At 39.7% G+C, this 21,720-nt stretch overlaps 1 protein-coding gene across 3 annotated transcripts in view; it reads left to right on the top strand.

Moving 5' to 3' along the window:
- The window catches only part of adam19a (ADAM metallopeptidase domain 19a), a 684,192-nt gene that overhangs the window by 531,418 nt on the left and 131,054 nt on the right, over positions 1 to 21,720 (top strand). For all 3 annotated transcript variants that reach the window (XM_028801514.2, XM_028801513.2, XM_051928363.1), the window contains exon 5: positions 3,950 to 4,026. In XM_028801514.2, the coding sequence (XP_028657347.1) occupies positions 3,950 to 4,026 (77 nt within the window). The remainder of the gene's footprint in view (positions 1 to 3,949; positions 4,027 to 21,720) is intronic.

Here is a 21,720-nt window from a genome sequence, read left to right as displayed (position 1 = left end):
CGGCAGCAAAGAAAACGCCGCTGGCGCCACTTTCATGCCAAAGGGCACTGATGCATATTACAGCATTGAAGTCTCAGACAGCATAATCAGTACGCAATTCAAAACAGAGGCCAGCCTAGCAATACATACATAAATAAATAAATAAATAAACAGAGGCTAGGCATGCAATATTTACCCACTCAGAATGTAAGTAACCCATGTGATGGCTTTTCTTTCTCTTTTATTATTGAAATCTCAAAGTCCTGATTGTATCGATGTTTTGAACAGCTTTTAGTTTTTCTGATGCTTTTTATATGTTTCTGGTGGCATAGTGCCTGCCACACTTGCCTCCCAACGTCCGAGACCCCATTTCAACTGAGAGTGAATGGAGACTTTGCAGGTTCTTTCCATGATTACTAAACTGTCACAAGATTCCATTAATTAAATATATTGTACTTAGCAGGTGTTTTGTTCTCCAATTATTCATGTTTACTCCCACATCTTCATGCCATTTGTGTTAGGTTGACTGGCAACTCTAAATTGGCACAGAATGAGCATGGAAGTGTGCCCAGTAATAGACTGGCACCTCATTTACGGCTGGTTCCTGACTTGTGCTATTAGCCACTGCGCTCCTGTACTGGAAAACATTTCTAGTTCAGAACATGAGTGGTTTTGCATTTTTAATATTTAATACTATTTTATATCCATTGAAATACTGACAACAGATAGAGGAGACCTGAGTGAAAAAAATGACACCAGACTTCACTTCTTGATTCATTTATTTCATAAAGTTATGACCTTGTGTGAAGAAATTCATTTCAGATTCAGTAACTGTTTGCTCCAAGTTTAGCTAGAATAACCAATCTGTCCTTGTATTTGGAACTCCATCTCTCATATTTCTATTACTGGGGTTTGTCTCTTTTAAGAATGAGAGGCTGATTTTGGGTCGTAGGTTCAAGGCGGGATTTTGGAATATACATTGATCAAGTGATGCTATTGTATGCATCTTCAATCTATGTGATAAAGGTTCCACTGAAACGAGATTTATTAAGGGCCACCTAAAGTAATAAAGCTGGTAGCCAACCTAACGTGATGCAGCATGGAGGTCTTGGGGTTATCTTTGTTATATCTGCTCATCGGTCAAAACAGAAAGTGCCTGACCACTTAGATCTGTATTTGGAATAAGCATTTGCTACTGTCGAGCAAGCTTGTGGAATGAAAACAAATGGCTGTCTTACGTTACATTCACAGAGATATGGTAATTATATTTTAGTGTAAATGTTTGGGTATTCAAGAGGCTGTGAAAACCGTTCAAAATATTTGTCAAATAAACATAATGGCAAAAAGCTGTATGTGCTGTAAAGATGTCTTCATATACAGTCCCATGAAAAAGATTTCTGCCATCTTTCTCATTTGTTTTATATGCTTCAGGTGGCACGGGGGTTGGCACACCTGCCCCCACTTCAGAGAGCCCATTTTAACTCACAGTGAGTGTGGGAGATACAGTGTAGGAGATACTGTATGGGATTTTACTGTACAGCACTCTTTACTATGCATGGTTTTGAGACAGATTCTTCTACTTTGGCCCTTAAAGGTTATGGATTATGCACATTTCCTTGTCATTGTTGTTTTTATTTGTTTGTGTGCAAGAACGTAAACATTTAAATAGGACTGATGATATTTACTGAGCTGAATGGCCTGTTCTTGTCAAAATTGTTCTCAAATGAAATTTTTGTAATAAAAAGATTTAAACAAGACTTAGTTAATAGCTTAAATCAAATTCTGATTTCCCAGAATATCCCTATGGATTTTATTCTAATCTATATTGCAGCTGGTGACACACATTACAATTGCGGAAAATCTTTTCAGTTGCAAACAATAAGATATATTCATAAAGATATGAATATGAAACTATGATAAAATGTAGCTTGAGAACAATACAAATGGTGTGACAAAGTGTCCACTAGGCCCTGTTTTGTTGTGAATGCTGAAGAAGCTCTTGGGGGAGCGACAAAGTTACCTCTGCTAATTGAAATCGCGTACATCGTGCTCTTTGCTACAAAACATTAAACTGCCTCTTTAAATCAATACTGCATGTCTTCAATACAGCTCTGCTCTTCCATCCAGTTTGTGGGGAGCTAGAGCCAACACCCGCAGACACGGGCATACAGTCCATTGCATGCTCACACCCATCTCACAGAGAGGGATTTACTGTACCTTAGATGATTTAAATAGTTTCCTCATGAATTCTCAAAGCACCTTTTACATTTTAGTAAAGATAAATGTATTTTGCAGAATACAGTCTTCTCGCAAGCTTGGAGAACTGGGTCAGTGAGAATTTTTGTTCTTCGCAAAAACAAAATGTATGATTAAATTTGAGTTTCAGAAGTGCATGCATTATATAAGAAGGATGAGCATACATGATTGTTAAATATTCTATTGTGAATAAAGCCATGCCATCCCTATTATCACATGAGTTGTTTCTTCTGTGGAGATGATACAATGCCTACGACACTGAAATTCATCGCTTTTTGCTCTGCTGGTGCACTCCACTGACTTAACAACACCTCCACCACTTCTCCAGTCTTTGTGTGGGCTGATCAACATATGTTGGTTTTATATTGTGAAACATACTAAGCCTACATCCTTTATGCAAAATTGGACTAAATGGTAGAAATGTACACTTGTACAATGTACACTTTTTATTTTTGTACTTTTTATTTTTGTGAATTCGTCAGAATGTTCAGGGTCAAGTTTATGGTCTATCACAGCTGAAAAGCATAATTCCTGCTTTTTCTTATTCTTTGTTAAAACAATAACAGGTAACACATTTACAGAACATCACATCTTAAACTCTATGAGCACATGTACCTCTAAATTAGTAATGAACGTTACGCCCCGAACAACAAATGTGAAGTCTTGATCTAGCTGACAGATACATGGAAAATGATGATTAAATCAATGTTAAGGTTACAGTTTTGGGGCAGACAGTCATTTCTTCAAAGTGCTAAGTAAATTCATGATTATTATACTTTCAAAGGCCCAAACTAAAATACGTGAGTAGCAAAGCATAAAAGCATTAGATATCGGTTTAGCATGCTGTAGATGAATTAGAGTGGCTTCAATTAGGATAGATAAAATTATAGTTTATTTTGTAAAAACAGATAGCATGGTGCTTGGATGATACATATGCTCATCTGTTATGAAATGCTTTGAATTTCTAAGGCTGTTTTAAATTAAAGCAAACTTTACAATTCCTAAAAAAAAAATCAGTGTGTCAGCCATGTGAAATGATGCTGGCCATTTAAGTGTAAAGTTGCCAGTGTTATCTCACTACTTATGAGTCCTATCAGACCAGATCACCGTCTGTGGCTTTGGTCAAGCAGGTAAGCCATGATTTCTGGCTGCTGTGGTATCGGTAAAGAGAAGTATATGCTTAAAATAAGAGTGTTAAAATGTTAAGTAGGTGTTGAAATTGTAACTACATAACATATCAGGCAGTTCAGTGTTTCCTCCTGAAGTACTCTTTAAGTTCAGTTTGAAATATCCAAACAGTATATACATTTATCTGTTGATTGATTGACTATATTGTCTGTCTAGTGAGACTGTATCCTTGTTTTTTATGTTTCTGATGCTGTATTCATCTGAATGTCCCCATTGGATTAATAAGGTTTATCAAATCTAATGTAATTTCTAGTATTGTTATTTAAATAAACCAGTGTTATTAAGGAAGCAGTAAAATATTAACCAGTGTTCTTCACATAAAGCAAAATCTACAGTATATTTGGCTAACATGGATGGATTTTTATTTCATATACAGAGACTTATACATATACTTTTAATCTACTACTTGACTTTCTTTAACTAAAACAGTAGTTAAAAAATATTTTATAGACCTATGAATTAAACCAAATGAAACATGTGAAATGACAAGTACCACTTTTTTAATTGTATATTACTGATTTTGCAGAACCATTGCTTCTACCATGGGGAAGTGAGAGGCCATGCTGGATCGTGGGTTGTTCTGAGCACTTGCACTGGGGTCAGGTAAGTAACAAAGTTTATCAAAAGCCATCAGCCTATATGAAATACATAGTTACATTTATGAGGGTTTTGTTCAGGGTAAGCTGCTGTCAGTCAGCTTCTTTTATATAAATCACAATATTTAAAAGGATAGGGCGGCACGGTGGCACATTGGTAGTGCTGCTGCCTTGCAGTAAGGATTCCTGGGTTCACTTTCTGGGTTCTCCCTCTGTCTGCGTGGGTTTCCTCCCATAGTCCAAAGACATGCAAGTTAGGTGCACTGGCGATCCTAAATTGTCGTGGGTGTGTCTGTGTGTGTGCCCTGCTGTGGGCTGGCACCATGCCCGGGATTTGTTCCTGCCTTGCACCCTGTGCTGGCTGGGATTGGCTCCAGCAGACCCCCGTGACCCTGCAGTTAGGATATAGCGGGTCGGGTAATGACTGACTGACTAAAAGGAAGACAATAGTGAACCCTTCCAAAACAGACACATTCAAACTTCCCACTGTCTTATTTGTACTCCTAATGATTTTGCTATTTTCAATAAATGCTATTAATTGCCAGTCATTAGCAAAATCGTATGCCAGTTTAGCCTACTGTAAATTAATTATAGTGCACAGGTGTCGAACTCCAGTCCTGGAGGGCCGCAGGTTTTCATTCTAACCCTTTTCCTAATCAGTGACCAGTTTTCACTGCTAATTAACTTCTTTCTCCTGAATTTTAATAGCCCTGTTTTTAAGGATTCAATCTTCTCAATTTATTCTTTTCTTCATTAAATGGCAGCCAAACAGAAATGAGACGTGAAGCGAGTCAACAGATGACCAGCTAAACTGGGGTTTCAAACTATAACCAATTTCACTCCAATCAGTTTCTTAATGAGAAGCCAGTTCTTGCTGTTAATTAAACCCGTTACTTAATTCCACAGCTTGCTGCTGCTCTTATTGTGCTACAGCAGACATTTCCCAAACTGTTGATTTTCTGTTTCTGATTATTGACCTGAGAGATCAACCTTACCGAGACCCTCACCTTTCTTTATGTTCAGATAACGTGGTTAGCTGGTCACCTGTTTGCTCGTTTTGTGTCTCATTATTGTTTGGCTGCTAATTAAGGAAATAGAAAGAACTAAGGGGTCTGAGTCGAGTTAATTAAAACTAAGGCAAAAAAAGCTAATTAGCAGCAAAAACAGGTCAGTAATTAAGAAGGTGGTTAAAATGAAAACTTGCAGCCACTGTGGCCCTCAAGGACCGGAGTTTGACACCCCTGTTATAGTGCATTCACTTCATAAATAGAAGATGCCTTACACCGATATTCATGAAAGTTATGGGAGTGTGGTAACAGCATTCCCTACATGTACTATATGAGCAGACTATCCCCAGGCACCCCAGAAAATCACCTCAGAGCTTATTAACTTGTTCTGCACACTGAGTTCATACTTCTTTCGTCAGGCAAGCACTTCCAGGTCCCTTGATGTACAATAAATAGGTATAAGAACTATTTTTTTTTACCAATGATGATTAAAGACCTTAATACTAGCAAATTGAGGGAGTGTGAGGAGAAAGTCAAGGCCTTGTAAGTTAAAAATGAAGTTAGATGATTTATATGTTGACAGGTTTTAATGCAGCTTTGTATTTGTGCCTATATTTACGTTATCTATATCAGGTGTGGCAAGTGGCTGGGGGTGGCACCCAGCCGGGATGCCCAGAAGGACCGGAGGAGGGATTACGCCTCCTGCAGACCATGAGGGGGCGATTGCTCTGGTGGCTATGGGGACCACAGGAAAGGAGCTTGGAAGCTCAACCCTATAGGGGTCTGTGGTCACTGCCAGGGGGCGCCCCAATGCCTGAGGAGCCCTGGCCCTCAGCACTTCTGCCACACCCGGAAGTGCTGGGGGGAAGAAGACCAGGGACACCTGGAGTGCTTCTGGGTGCTCAGCCGGTATTTCCGCCACACTTGGGAGTGCCAGTGGAAGCTAATCGGGAGGCACCTGGAGCACATCCGGGTGGGTATAAAAGGGGCCGCCTCCCTCCATTCGATGGCTTGAGTCGGGAGGAAGAGAGACGAAGCTCTGGAGGAGAGGAGAGGAGTGGAGGCGGCCTGAAGTAAGGAAAAGGCAATGTTGAGGCCTGGACTTTGGGGGAGTTTTGGGGTTGTGTGAGTACTTATCTTAATACATAATTCGCCTGCCTCCTCACTCACGTCCGTCCGAAGCCGAATGCTCAGTCGCCTTCTGGGCACATCCGAAGCCAAATGCGCAGTTGCCTTCTGCGCAGCTGCCCGAAAAACCTTACGAGACCGACATCCAACCCCAACATCACAGCAGGCGGCGGATTTACGGCCGCAAAAATTCAAAGAGAAAGGTGACTTCGATTAAAGCTCTAGAGGCCTGAAAGGCGATTTCGACTACAGCTCGAGGCCTAATTACGCATTCTGATTCAATTACGCATTCATTCAATACACCTATATCAGGTTTGTGGTGCTTATACTTATTATATTCAATATTGTACTGGAACATTCATCGTTAAATATTATACTATAGGCCTGGAAAATTCATTAACTAACAGTACAAGCCTGTACAGTAACGAGTAAAGCGGACTACAATCATTACAAAACAACTTCTTCGTTACTTATCATTTGTTCTTCATACACTGCTGACACAAACTCGTGCCTCTTTCATCTTACATTGTCGAAACGGGCTCTTTGTCTAGTTTGTAAATAATGTATAATAAACGTGTGTTGGGTGAACCATCACTGTCCGCCTGTTTGTGTCCGGGCCAGTTTCCACACAGTCTAGACCAGGGGTGTCGAACTCCGGTCCTTGAGGGCCACAGTGGCTGCAAGTTTTCATTTTAACCACCTTCTTAATTACTGACCTGTTTTTGCTGCTAATTAGCTTTTTTTGCCTTAGTTTTAATTAACTCGACTCAGACCCCTTAGTTCTTTCTATTTCCTTAATTAGCAGCCAAACAATAATGAGACACAAAACGAGCAAACAGGTGACCAGCTAACCACGTTATCTGAACATAAAGAAAGGTGAGGGTCTCGGTAAGGTTGATCTCTCAGGTCAATAATCAGAAACAGAAAATCAACAGTTTGGGAAATGTCTGCTGTAGCAAAATGAGAGCAGCAGCAAGCTGTGGAATTAAGTAACGGGTTTAATTAACAGCAAGAACTGGCTTCTCATTAAGAAACTGGTTGGAGTGAAATTGGTTGGAGTTTGAAACCCCAGTTTAGCTGGTCATCTGTTGACTTGTTTCATGTCTCATTTCTGTTTGGCTGCCATTTAATGAAGAAAAGAATAAATTGAGAGGATTGAATCCTTAAAAACAGGGCTATTAAAATTCAGGGGAAAGGAGTTAATTAGCAGTGAAAACTGGTCACTGATTAGGAAAAGGGTTAGAATGAAAACCTGCAGCCACTGCGGCCCTCTAGGCCTGGAGTTCGACACCTGTGGTCTAGACACATATCCCGCCACTGACACTGTGTGACCCAGAGCAAGTCACTCGACCTGCCTGTGCTCCAATTGAAAAAAGAAAAAAAATGTAACCAATTGTTTGTCAGATGTTGTAAGTCGCTTTGGATAAAGGTGTTGGCTAAATAATTAAATGTAAATGTGTATCTTTAGCGATATATACAGTATATATTATAAATACATATATATTTAGAGAGATAGTAGGTGGGTGTTGTGACCCCTGGACATTTGCTAAGCCCTGGAATGCTGCACTTCCGCCCCACCAGGAAGTGCTGCAGGAAGGTATTCAGGGAGCACCTGGAGCACATCCCGGTGAACTATAAAAGGGGCCGCCTCACTGCATTCAAAGAGCCGGAGTCGGGAGGCAGAGGACAGGGCTTCTGAGAGAGGAGTGGAGGGGGCAGAACTAAAACAGAAGAGAAGAGAGAGAAGGAAGGAGAAGGACTGAGTATTGTGGGGTTTGTGCATTGTGTGTTGTGCTAAGGACTAAGAAAATTAAACGTGTTTGTTTTTCGGACTTATGTGTGTCCTGTATCTATTTGTGTCGAGGCTGAACTTCCACAATATATATATATATATATATATATGTATATTTATTTATATATATATATATATATATATATATATATACACACACACACACAGTATAAAGCGATAAAACATTCATCTATCCGGTGTCTGTGCCCTTCCTCAAGGGTAATGTCATCTGGCATCCACAAGAGGGTGGGAATGTCCAATGAACAAAGCCAAGTGGCCAGCGTAAGTGAACCATGTGTTGTATGTCCGTCAGTCCAGGCATCACGTTGTCCAGTGTCCACAACAAGGCTGGAATGTCTGATGAAGAAAGTCAACAAGAAGCACAAACAAAGATGGATGCATACCAGGTGAAAGGAGAGATGGGTAAATGCACACATGATTTAAACAGACAGACTTACTAATGCACCATTACGCCTGTTTTAATAAATGGGTGTTTCACTATGCTAGTATATCATGTTAGTGGAGTGCTCACTGAAGTTCCAAAATATATTTCTGCTCTTTTGGATAACAAAACTACTTTATCTTGCCACTCTCTATTTATCCTTTCTTGCTTTCATCTCATATAGACAGCTGATAATTGTTTTATAAATATACCCTAAGGGATGATTTTCGTTTTTACATTGTTAGTAACCCAGACTGCATTCTGAGTTATGCATTTCGTGCTGTTGCCCATACCCCAAATTGCCTTTTCCTGGCAACTGCAATTATTCTGCCATCATCTAAGACTTTTTTGAGCGTAAGTGCATTTGCTCTTCAGTGGGATGCTGGAATTTACTTGTTTCTCAGGTCTTGATTCGAGTTTTGTGCTGTGCATTCTCTTTTCAAGTTTATGAACTGTTCATGTTGCTACTTTTGTTATGATGATCTGTACTATGTTATTTATTTTTATTCATGTATTTTTTACAGTTAGTGTTTTGGAGGGTTTAGAGGTCAAAGGATGTAATGGTCTGGTCTGTTCTTTCATTTCTAACAATTTTGAAAATGTTAATTTTGAAATGCATTTTTCCAAGACGCCATTTTGTTTTCTGTATCGGCATTGCAATTGTTTCCAGGGCTGCCATGATGTAATAACCATAACGGTATAAAGTTCAACATCATACACTCATTTACTGTTCGAATATGTGACCAATTCAAAACTTGAAAGTCTAGCACCTATCAGATCTCTCTGGCTATGAATTGTTGTCTGTTCTTTGACTCAGGATATGTGAAATATTCTCTTTTTTGACTCTGTTGCTCCATCTGCTGAGTTAAGATTTTCCTTATATCCTGGCAATTGTTTGATTGTCACCTGCCCGATTTCAGCTTTGGCTTGTTATTACAAATACGTTCCAGTTCCATCTCCTAATTCTCACCTAACTTAAAACTGCTGCTGCTCTGTGCGTTCATAAAGATTTTCATCTCACACCCTTTTGTTAATGATATGTGCCCTGTTCTGTTTTTTGATACTTTTGTCTCCCCCTACTTCTTGTTTCCAGATATTGATTGACTGAATGCTGCCCTTTTATGCTTATCTTGGCATCTTCTAGATGTCTCTTAAACATTTTAAACCAAACTTTAAATAATAGGACTTGCATGTGCTGTATCACTATGCTGTCAATAACTCTCTGCTTACTTTACCAAAACACCAAATCAACAGGAAACATTGAATTCATATAATAGTTAAAGGTGTTGATGAGATGAGACTATGTTCCCAGTAAATTAGAACATATAGCTGAACCAGCCTTATGTTGAATCAGGCTTCAAATTTATTTTACAGTTATGGGATGGGTCCGGAAAATCATTGCCATTGTACTGGCCTTAACACTAAAACAGCATACAGATGTAGTTTATACTGTAAACACGCATGAAATGTGGCACTCCATTCACTGCTGTCTTTATGACGCCTTCAGTTAAGCAACAGGTAGTATGAGGATTGAGCAATCTTAACTGCCATGGACTGGCTTACTTACCTACAGTGAGGAGTCCTGCTTCCAGTCACTACTGGATGAGCTCATTACCACCAGATTCACACACAATGGAATCCCAGATCCTGGTGAATTCTAGAAAACATTCTCTGGTAGAATAGCAAGTGTTTTGGGTGTTTAATTAAGATAGCTGGTGGTATCTGCTGCTTTATGGCAGTAGTGGCCATAGCTCTATCATGTGTTAGCCAGAAGACACAACAATACAAGAAGACGATCCGTTAACACATTCCATCATTGTTTGTGCCTGGCCTGCTTGGTGCCATTTTCTAACACTACACTGCTGAAGCACTTATTGCTGCCATCTTGTGGGAATGAATGCCTGTATTACATCCACATTGTATCGTATCTCCAGTACACTACATACAGGACATCCTGGGATGATAACTACAGTCTGGCCCTTGTTACCACAGACCACTAGCCTCCTTTCAGTTGTTTCACAAAACTACAGGACTTCATTCAACACTTCTATTCTATTTTAGTAATGTGTCACCCATCCTGCTCCCTGTTACAAACTGTTTAATGTGTTATTATCTGGGACGGTAAAACATGGTTAATTAAGCCTTATTTCCTGAAGTTTATTACCATTCCCATATCTATGGAATAAACACATTAACACACAGATATGAAGTGGGAAAATCAGGTTAAGGGTAGAAGAAAAGAGAATTTACCAGTTTTAAAAACTGAAAGCAGTAGGAGAAGCTTATTGAATCTTTTTCATTTGTACTGTGCTTTTCACAGGTTTTGTTAAGACAGTACTTCACTCACGATTCAAGAATATGTGATAAAAAATTGAGTAAACATGAACAGTACCTTTATTTTTATTATGACACACCATATGGGGAGTATGATGGTGTCTGCTGCAAGGACCATATGCTGCACTTAATAAGAATAAAAAACTTTTAAATGTTGATTGTAGAACTTTTCCTTATTATAGCTATTACAACACTTAACTACCTATTTTAAACATAACAGAGAGCTGCATGTTTAAACGTTGTCTGCCATGGGTTAATCTTTCAGAATAATGGTAAGAATCTGTTCTGTACCTCATAAATACCACCTACATTGCGGGGGAAAATCAGCACAATATGCTGAAGTTCAAATCCAGGGTCGCAACCCTAGAAATCTGAAATCGCACTAGCAACCTTTAATAAGCAGCAGTGTGGAAAACTGGATAGAGAGCGGCAGAAAGCAAACAATACACCGAGAGACAAATCACTAGAAATGAAAAGGACAAGGAATTTCAGTTTTTTAAAGAAACTAATTACAGCTATTTGGCCATAAAACCTTTAAAGAAAACACCACCCTTGAAAATAGTAATTTAGAAAATGCCTACAAGACAAAACCGTTTTAAAAAGCATGTTAAATGTAATTAGATGAAATAATCAGCTCATGCTGTACTGGTAAATAGCCTTTGGCACCCATGTTGTATAAGCAGCAGAGCTGCTTGTATCCAACAAGCAAAATTGCTTGAACCTTTGAATACTCAAAAAGCTGATTTGCATATTAAAATGTGACATTATGATTCATTCATATATCAATCTTGCATTCGCATTTGCATACATAATCATTAATAGACTGCAACATTGACCAGAAAAAAAAGCAGATACAGAATGTGGATGAATGGGATCATGAATAGCTCAGTAAACCAAGAAGATTATGAGCATGTCTACAAAAGTATTGCCGGATTTTGTAATGAAACTGTTTATGCACGAGGTTTAAGTTTACTCCATCCTATGAAGAGAAATACACTGAAAATATAGTATTAACTATAGGTATGTGAAACCAACTCAGTCAATGCTGTTGATGATGAGATGCTAAGATTTGCACTGGGTGTGACGAGGATGGACAGGATTACAAATGAGTACATCAGAGGGTCAGCTCAAGTTGGACGGTTGGGAGACAAAGTCAGAGAGGCGAGATTGCGTTGGTTTGGACATGTGCAGAGGAGAGATGCTGGGTACATTGGGAGAAGGATGCTAAGGATAGAGCTGTCACGGAAGAGGAGAAGAGGAAGGCCTAAGAGAAGGTTTATGAATGTGGTGGGAGAAGACATGCAGGTGATGGGTGTAACTGAACAAGATGCAGAGGACAGAAAGATATGGAAGAAAATGATCTGCTGTGGCAACCTCTAACGGGAGCAGCCGAAAGAAGAAGAATCTCAGTCAAGGTATACAGTGTAAGAAGTGCTAATGTAAGAACTTATACCATACATGGGAGAAAAGATGAAAGGGTAAGAAGCATGACCACCCGGAGATGTGTTTCCAATTTGATATTAAAGAGTCTTTTTCTGTTGAAAAAGCCAAATAAAATCCACTGCGATTCAATGTTGTGTAACAATAAAGAGAGAAAATGTCATGTGGGTGAACACTGTTTGCCCGCACTCTGCTGTGTGTATGTTTGCATAAATTGTGATGGTGTTTCACTATTTAGATTTTGACAGTGTGTTTTGGTTTTATGCTATACCAGTAATGGCACACTGAATACACTTCTCTTGAGCATTCCAAGTTTTCCTCCTCTTTCTCTGTACGTTTAGCATTCATTTGCTCAGAGGTTGATGTGATTGCTGCTTCCTGAGCAGCTCTTCTTTTCTCAACCCTAGCGGCCCGCTTCTTCTCTTCTTTCGTCGGCATCTTTTCGCATTAAAACTGATTAAGTCAGTTTTTGTGTTGTAGGTTTTTCTTAATTTTTCACTTAAGCTGACACTTAAGTCTTCAGTCTGCGTCATGAATGATTTAAGATATGAAGAGGTAGAGGAAGTGACGGCGAAGGTGGTAAGGATGAGAACGGCGCCCGTACACATGCACCACACAGCCGCCCTGCTGCCCACTGCCGAGAGTTGATTCTACAATAAAATAAAAATAAGAACAGGAATAAAAATCATCACCCCGAAAGTGGACAGTAGATGTCGCGTAGTATACTGTATTTGTACCGAATTTCAAGTCAATAGATCAAATGGTTTATGAACTACAGGTGATTTAAAATCCCGGACAAACAACAGACAGCCACAGTAGCGTATTACATAAGAAGATCTGTAATTACTGCATAGAGAGCTGAACAGAATTAAACCTAATACAGTATGCTTGTGCACCATTGGAAAAAGATGATAAGCAAAACATTTTGTGCAAAATTGAATCTGCAGCAAAACTCGGTGTTTGGCTTTGCAAAAAAAACAAAAACGTGTGCAATAAGTCGTGTTTCGTTTCAACTGAAACTTGTGCTATTGACACAAGAAGTAAAGCGTTTAGTCATGTCAGGAATCGTTTACTTGAATTAATTCTGCATGCATTTTCCTGTCATTTAGTATTTAAATAACTACCTCTAATGAAAAGTGTAGACATTCTGTTGACAGCCAGAGATGTTCTGGTAGTGCAATCCTTGCTTTGCTGATCCTCATGACAATCTTGGCAATAGCAATCCTAAAGATGCATCAGACACAGATAAGAGAATTCGTGAAGCTTCATGATGCTTGGAGAGTGCACATCCTCAGCCTCTTCTGCTGGATTCAAAAAACAGGAAAACGAGGTTGTTAGCTGAAGGGTTGGGGTGTGGGAGCAGCGTCCCATCTAGTGAGATTTCCTAGTGGAGAAAACGCTGTAATGTACTCAGTGGGGCGTGTTGGTGAAATATATGCAGCATGTCACATTTGAAAAATAAAAACACACAAAAAACACACAGCACTTCTCCACGGCAATGTGAATGTGAGGCATTCATGGAATTTATTTTACTGGTGTACGACAGATTGTATGCATTATACAGCTGCAGCAGAGAACACCCTTAAAGACTGAAGTGTAAGGGGGACATCACAGAGCAATATATTCCTTGCTTTCCACGCAAAAAACTGTAAACCCTCCAAAAAATCTTTTAAAGTGAATTTCACATTTTGTGAAATCACCTGTGTAAAGAACTTGAGTGTTATTTTCACAAAACTGTACGTAAATCAGGACTTGCGTGTTTCGCTCGTCACTAAAGCCATGTACTGTATGTGTGAAGTGCATACAATAGAAAGGTGCCGCTTGTTTTTAGAAACACCCAGTTCACGATCATTGAGGCATAAGCCGTGGGTCATGAAAATATTATAAACATAAGAGCCCTTGTATCTCTACAGGGCTCTTGTTTAAAGAGCACCATCTCAAGGCATTCTCCATTACGTGTATTGTTTTATAATTCAAGCACAGGCAGGTTTAGTGACTTCTTAGGAGTCTCACACTGAGTCTAAGGTGAGGACTGAACCAGCCGCCTTGTGGTTTAAAATGTAACATCTGGTCAGCAGGCCATGCCGCTTAATATTTCTAAATGTGTAATGGATGTCCTCATTCGGTGCAAACACACACCGTGGTGTTGCCAGCTGAGTCCAGCCTCTGATTGCCTTTTACTTATTTTTCATAAAATACAATATAAATATACAAAAATACATACATGTCTGTGTTCTGTATACACACATCTATAGTTTTTTCATGTTTTTTTCAGTCCTTTAGTTTTTTAAGACTCTTAATAGTAGTAAAATAATTTAAGAGATGGAGCAGAGCCAGACAACTGTTCAGTCAGTCCTTTTTCTAACAAGCCTATCAAGGCGTATTCCAGTAGTACTGAGCCAGTTTAGATTTACCAGTTAACCTAACAAGAATGTCTTAGGAATTTGGGAGGAAAACTCATGTAAACATACTAAAGTGAGTCCAAAACAAATTATCTATTGATAACTGAAGTGCCGAAGTCAACCAGCCACCTTTCATTTTCTCTTGTTATTTCTTTTAATTGATGTTTGACATATGTAATAACAAAGCAGAGACAATAAGGAGTGTGGGGGCACCCGTAGCAAACCCAGTATGATTTAAAACGCAAAGAAAAACAACACAAAAAAGTAGACTTAAAGAAAACGTCTTTTCAGATGGGATTCTGGTTCGGACTACTCAAGATGGCGGTTCTTTTGGTTATGATGGTTTCCGGCAGGAAGAGGTGGGTCCAGGTAGATGGACCACCAGGTCAGTCTTTTAATGACACATATTTCCTTTATACGATTGACGGTTCACATGTGTTTTTGTTCACTTTTTTAATTTCAAACTGTCATTTTAAAACTGGGAATGAAAGGGTTTAGTGATGAAGAAACTTGTGGCTTTAACTTTTTTACTCTGAGCTTCTGCTTTATCATTTGGTGTACTTTTTTTTTTTTTTTAAATATTACTTCCTTAGCTTTGGTTTCACTCTGGTTCATAGATCGTAGATCATTTAATTTGAATTTACTGAGTTCTTTTCATTACACTAACTTTACATTTTCTTATTATCTGATTTTTAATGATCAGAGATCATTTACAGAAATAATTTAAGTCACAGTATTATTAATGCCACTCTTGCATCATAATAGTCAGCCATAATTGATCAGTTGCACAGAAGCATGAGAACAATGAGGTCCCCAGTACTTTGAGACACTATCAGAAAAAGCAAGACATATCACTTTCAAGAGATGCTCTCTGTCTCTATGTATGATTTGGAACTGTGCCCAGGAAGACGAAACTGCATCCTCCAGGTCAGAGTTCCTTGTGACTCTGCTACAAGAATCCATTCATTATCCCCCAATGTGAGCTCCTCTTGTTTGCCGTGTCAATGGGCCACCACGCTGGTGAAAGCGCAGCTGACTCTCGAGTTATGACATTTAGGATGCTGACAACTTTCTTTTAAAAAAGAAAGCTTTATTGAGATCCATTCATGACACATTTCATATTTTTCATGTTTATTACAAAGCTATATTTTTCAAGGGAGGTATGCTGGCGCAATGATTAGTGCTGCTGCCTTACTTATCAAGTGTCCAAGGTTCAAGTATAAGAAAAATTGTGAGGTGAACAGGCCATTCAGCCCTGTTCTCCTAGGTTGTCCAAAATAACATCAAGTCAAGATTTGAAGGTCCCGAAAAGTCCTGCTTTCTACTAGCCTACTTGATCATTGTGCCTATAGTTCTTTGCATGAAGAAAAACCTTTTAACATTTGTACAAAACTGCCTTTACTAAATCTCTGTCTCCCCTTGTTCTTGTTGCAGAATTTATTTTAAAGTAACTTTGGGAATCCACTGCACTACTTCCTTTCATAATTTTAAACACTTCAGTCACATCCCCTCTTAATCTTGGTTTGCTTAAACTGAGAAGGTTCATCTCCTTCTGTCTCACCTCATAGCTCGTAGCTCTTAGTCCCACATTCAGCCTAGATGCTTTTCTCCGGACGTTCTCGAGTGCCACTATGTCTTTTTTGTAACACTGAGATCAAAACTGAACACAAAACTCCAGGTGAGGGCTCACTATTGTGTTATATAACTTAATTGTAACCTCCCTTGACTCGTATTCTACACATCGTCACTTATATCCTACATTCTGTCAGATAACTCTGATGTTATTTGGTATTTAGTATGCTGTATTAATCCCCGAGAGGAAATTGTCTTTTCGCATGTCTGTTTGTAGTTTGTAGATTCTTGTGTCTGTGTGTGTTTTTCCTCCCAATACTCCATTCTTCATCCCTCTTCCCTAAAATATAAGTGTTTGGTTACCTGGTGAAACTAAAACAGTCCCATGGGCTTCCTTCAGATGGTCTCCCATCCCTTCCACAATTGTTTTTTTAGCCTGTACCTGTTTCTACTGAGTTGCTGTGACCCGGAAATTATATTAAACATGTCAAATATTTATGTAACTGATAGCTTTACCCAAAGTGGCTCCAAAAAGTAAAACTATATCATGCATTGTCTCTATAAAAGGGAACACAGCAGATCAAACAACACAATAAGTCAGTGGGTTTGGGGCCTGAACTGGCAGCCTTGTGCTTTCCATTCTAGCACTCAGACCTGTTGATATCCTTCAGAAACTACAGCAACTTACAAATAGGACATTCTTCATCACATGACTCATTTCAAACTATGATCTAATCCTTTCGTTAATGTACCATATGTACTAAACTGCCCGCAGTCTTGCTTTCTTCTCGCCTTTAAGAATGTCTTTGTGTGTGCCCTGCCATATAAATAGAGTATCAACAGAATCGATCTTTCATCTAGCTTTCCTTTAAATATCTTTTCCAGAAAAAAAGACAGAAATCCATGTAACCACTTACTACTGATCCCATCCTTGAAATATTATTTCAACCATCTTATTTCATAAGTTATATATATCCATCCATCCATTCTCTTCCGCTTATCCGAGATCAGGTTGAGGGGCAGCAGCTTGAGCAGAGATGCCCAGACTTCCCTCTCCCTGGCCACTTCTTCCAGCTCTTCTGGGGGAATCCCGAGGCGTTCCCAGACCAGCCGGGAGACGTAGTCCCTCCAACGTGTCCTGGGTCTCCTCCCGGTTAGACGTGCCCGGAACACCTCACCAGGGAGACGTCCAGGAGGCATCCTGATCAGATGCCCGAGCCACCTCATCTGACTCCTCTCGATGCGGAGGAGCAGCGGCTCTACTCTGAGCCCCTCCCGGATGACTGAGCTTCTCACCCTTTTAAGGGAAAGCCCAGACACCCTGCGGAGGAAACTCATTTCAGCTGTTCGTATTCGTGAACTCGTTCTTTCGGTCACTACCCACAGCTCATGACCATAGGTGAGGGTAGCAACGTAGATCGACTGGTAAATTGAGAGCTTTGCCTTTCGGCTCAGCTCCTTTTTCACCACGACAGACCGATGCAGAGCTTGCATCACTGCGGACGCCGCACCGATCCGCCTGTCGATCTCACACTCCATTCTTTCCTCACTTGTGAACAAGACCCCGAGATACTTGAACTCCTCCACTTGGGGCAGGATGTCGCTCCCAACCCTGAGAGAGCACTCCACCCTTTTGCAGCTGAGGACCATGGTCTCGGATTTGGAGGTGCTGATTCCCATCCCAGCCGCTTCACACTCAGCTGCGAACCAATTCAGAGAGAGCTGAAGATCACGGCCTGATGAAGCAAACAGGACAACATCATCTGCAAAAAGTCATCCTTTCACAGTCTTGTGGAACCCAAAAGAAAATATGCTGCTCTCCACATCTCCATTTTATCTATTTGCATGTCTTCCACAACTCCAGGCACCCATAACCTTTCCCTATTCTTCCAAACTTCTGTGTAGTCATCACGCTGTTCTTTTGAGATTTACACTCTGAGAAACCTTGTGGGCAATTTTCTTGGCCACATTCTTCTTTCATTGTCTCTTTCAAGTTGCTCATGTAATATTTGTTATTCCCACTTATTAATTTTCTATTGGTTTTTTACTTTAAAATTCAAGTGAATTTAACCTGCCCCATTTATACTATTTACACAACTTCTGTTCAACTACTTTATTCTTCTGAGAGGACTCTTTTTTTCTGTGTTACACAAAGGACCATGTTTCTGTTCTTCTCCCATTGTTTGGCATGTTGGTTATGTTTGGCTCTGAAAGCGAAATTTCTGGTTCTTCAAGATTGTTGAAGGATGACTTGTGGTGGGCCTCAGTCTATTGTAATGCTGTTTAAGCCAATTATGAGTGACATTACCCGGCTTCTACCCTGGGCATATTTAATTTACCAAGTGACTACTGAGCACCCAGGACCGTCGTGCTCTTACAACCAATAATGTGCTGCTTGATGGAACTGGCACTGCATGAAGGGTTAAAAGGTATCGTGAGTTCAGCTGCAGCCTCGACCTTTATTTTTCTTTTTCCATTCTGTCATGGTCCATAAAACATGAGACATCAGACAAACAAGTCTTCATCTCTTGCCCAATTGCCACGCTAGGTCATGGGTATGGTCATTTAAGCATGCTTCTCAGTCTGCAGAAATGGTGTCTGAGACAACGTAAAGTAATGAACTTTAATTTTATTGATAATTTTAACCTTTTTTGGTAATGCATTTAAGAAAGATGGAAATCCCCCCAAAATTCTTGCTATCTAACAACATCCTGCACTTCACAGTAGCCAGCACATATGCTTTACCACTCAAAAAACGCTTATGTGTTTCCCTGCCAATTCCCCATCCTCACTCCTCAACAGTTGTGCTCAAGAGATTTATGTTATTCCTGTTTTAATTAGAAACAGCCTCAATTAGCCCCCTGGCACATGCTCTCCAAACTATCCCTACTGCTAAGGTGTTGCTGTCATTCAATATGACTTTCATAAACGCTCCTTCTATTGTGAATAAATGGTTTGCGCTCAATGATCTATTTCTGTCCAAAGGGTTACATTTTTTTAATTCTGACTGAAACATGGTTGAGGAACATGGAATCCTGCTTCTTTATTGAGTTGTGCCCTGAGAGTTGTGCATACCTCAGCTCACCTTGAACCATGGCTCAAGGCAGAAGTCTTGCTGCTGTCTTCAAAAGCAGCTTCAAGTGTCATTTAGTGAACACAGAGACATTTTCCTCATTTGATCTGTTGATGGTGAAAACCCTTTTTATAGCATCCTAATTTATTGTCCGCCAAGCCCAGATAGATAGATAGATAGATAGATAGATAGATAGATAGATAGATAGATAGATAGATACTTTATTAATCCCAAGCACCTTCCTGGAAGAATTCAGTGACTTTTTGTGTTCTGTCTTCAAGCTATCTAGGCTCATTATTATTGGTGATTTTATTATTCATGTAAAAGAATCTTCTGATAAGTTTGCATTAAGGTACACTATGTGGACAACAGTATTAGGACGCCTGACCATTACACCAACCAGGGGCTTTAATGACATTTCAATCAAATACATAGAGTTTAATATGGAGTTGATCCCCACTTTGCAGCTGTAACAGCTTCCACTCTTCTAGCAAGGCTTTCCACAAGATTTTGGAGTGTTTCTGTGGGAATTTGTGCCCATTCATTCTGTAGAGCAGCGGTTCTCAAACTGTGGTCCGCGGACCCCTGGGGGTCCGTGAAACGACCGTAGGGGGGTCCGCAGAAAGGGTGAAAATTGCTTACAATTAATAACTTCTTTGCTAAACGCCATTTTATCCAATCGGATAATGCGAATAATAATCAACTCGCCCCTCACTACTGTTTATATTCTATACTCTATATATAGTATATATATGTCTATTACGAACTATTCTATGATGACGTCATTATAGACGCAGCCTGTAATCGTGCACAGTTTATGATTAATTTTTAAGTTATACAGTGGTAATTCTTGCTTGTTAAATTGTTTTTCGCACGCCCAGCTAACGTATGGATAAATATTTGAAGCGTAAGCGGATATCTGAAGAAGAGCACGGGGGTAATGGAAATAGTGGCGATGAACTGAGACATGATGCCGAAAGACAGTCCGCACCGCATAAGGCAAAATTACGTAAATATGATCCTGAATATTTACAATTCGGATTTATACCGTACAAAGACAACAGTGATCAGCCACAATGTGTCATTTGTTTAAACGTGTTATCGAACGGAAGTTTGAAAACTGCTAAACTGAAGCGCCATCTTGTAACAAAGCATAATGAACTAAAAGACAAACCTGTTGATTTCTTCAAATGTCGAGCAGAAGTGTATGCAAATTAGCAGAAAATTATTAGCACTGCGACAACAGTGAATGAAAAAGCTCTTAAGGCTTCGTATATTATGGCAATGCGAATAGCTAAGAGCAAAAAAGCACACACGGTTGCGGAGAGTTTGATTATGCCAGCAGCTTTAGAAATATGCGAGATAATGTTAGGAAAAGAAAGCAGCCGAAAATTACTGTCTATACCAGTATCAAACGATACCATCAGAAGGCGAATTTGCAACATGTCCAATGACATCCAATTACAATTGGTTGAGCGCCTACAAAGCAGTACATTTGCCATACAGTTGGACGAAAGTACCGATATTGCAGGCCAAGCGCAGTTACTAGTCTATGTTAGATATTGCTTTGACAATGATGTGGTCGAGGACTTTCTGTTCTGCAAACCTGTGCCACTTAGAACGACAGGTGAAGATATATTTGCAATGCTAAATGATTTCTTCATTGCTAACAAGCTTGAGTGGTCCAGCTGTATTGGAATTTGTACGGACGGAGCTGCAGCAATGACAGGTCATAAAAGTGGGGTTGTTGCATGCGTATGAACTGTTTCTCCGAATATTATTTCCACACATTGCATGATTCATCGCGAAGCTCTTGCTAGTAAGAATTTAAACGAATCCTTCGGTAAAGTGCTAAATACATGCATTAAACTAGTTAACTGGATAAAGTGCAGACCGTTGAATGAACGACTGTTTGCTGCACTGTGCAAAGAAAGCGGCTCAGATCATCGACATCTGCTGCTACACACAGAGGTTCGCTGGTTGTCACGCGGAAAGGTACTTCAACGTGTCTTCGAGCTTCGCAGTGAACTGGCATCATTTTTAATGGATAAAAACTCAGAGCTGGTGAAGTTTGTTTCAGATAATGTATGGCTTGCAAAATTGGCTTACCTGGCTGATATCTTTTGTCAACTTAATGCACTTAACACATCACTGCAAGGCAGAGATTCAAGTGTGTTGAAAACAACAGACAAGATAACTGCCTTCAAGAAAAAGTTGAGAATATGGAAGACACGAGTACAAAATAAAAGCTGTGATATGTTTGAACTGTTAACTGAATTTCTGAATGAAAACAATATGGCCATTGATAACTTGGCAACATATATCTTTGACCATTTGTCGTCGATGGAAGAATATTTGACAGGTACATTCCAACAGATAACATTGCCGATTATGACTTGATTAGAAATCCATTCAGTTGTCAGCTTACCGACTTGACCGGGAAGGAAGAAGAACAGTTGGCTGAATTGTCTAGTGACAGAAGTCTCAAACTTAAATTTCAAGAACAAACAT

Source organism: Erpetoichthys calabaricus, chromosome 5 (genome assembly GCF_900747795.2).
Source record: "Erpetoichthys calabaricus chromosome 5, fErpCal1.3, whole genome shotgun sequence".
Taxonomy (NCBI): Eukaryota; Metazoa; Chordata; class Cladistia; order Polypteriformes; family Polypteridae; genus Erpetoichthys; species Erpetoichthys calabaricus.
This window is presented reverse-complemented; position numbering and strand designations above follow the sequence as displayed.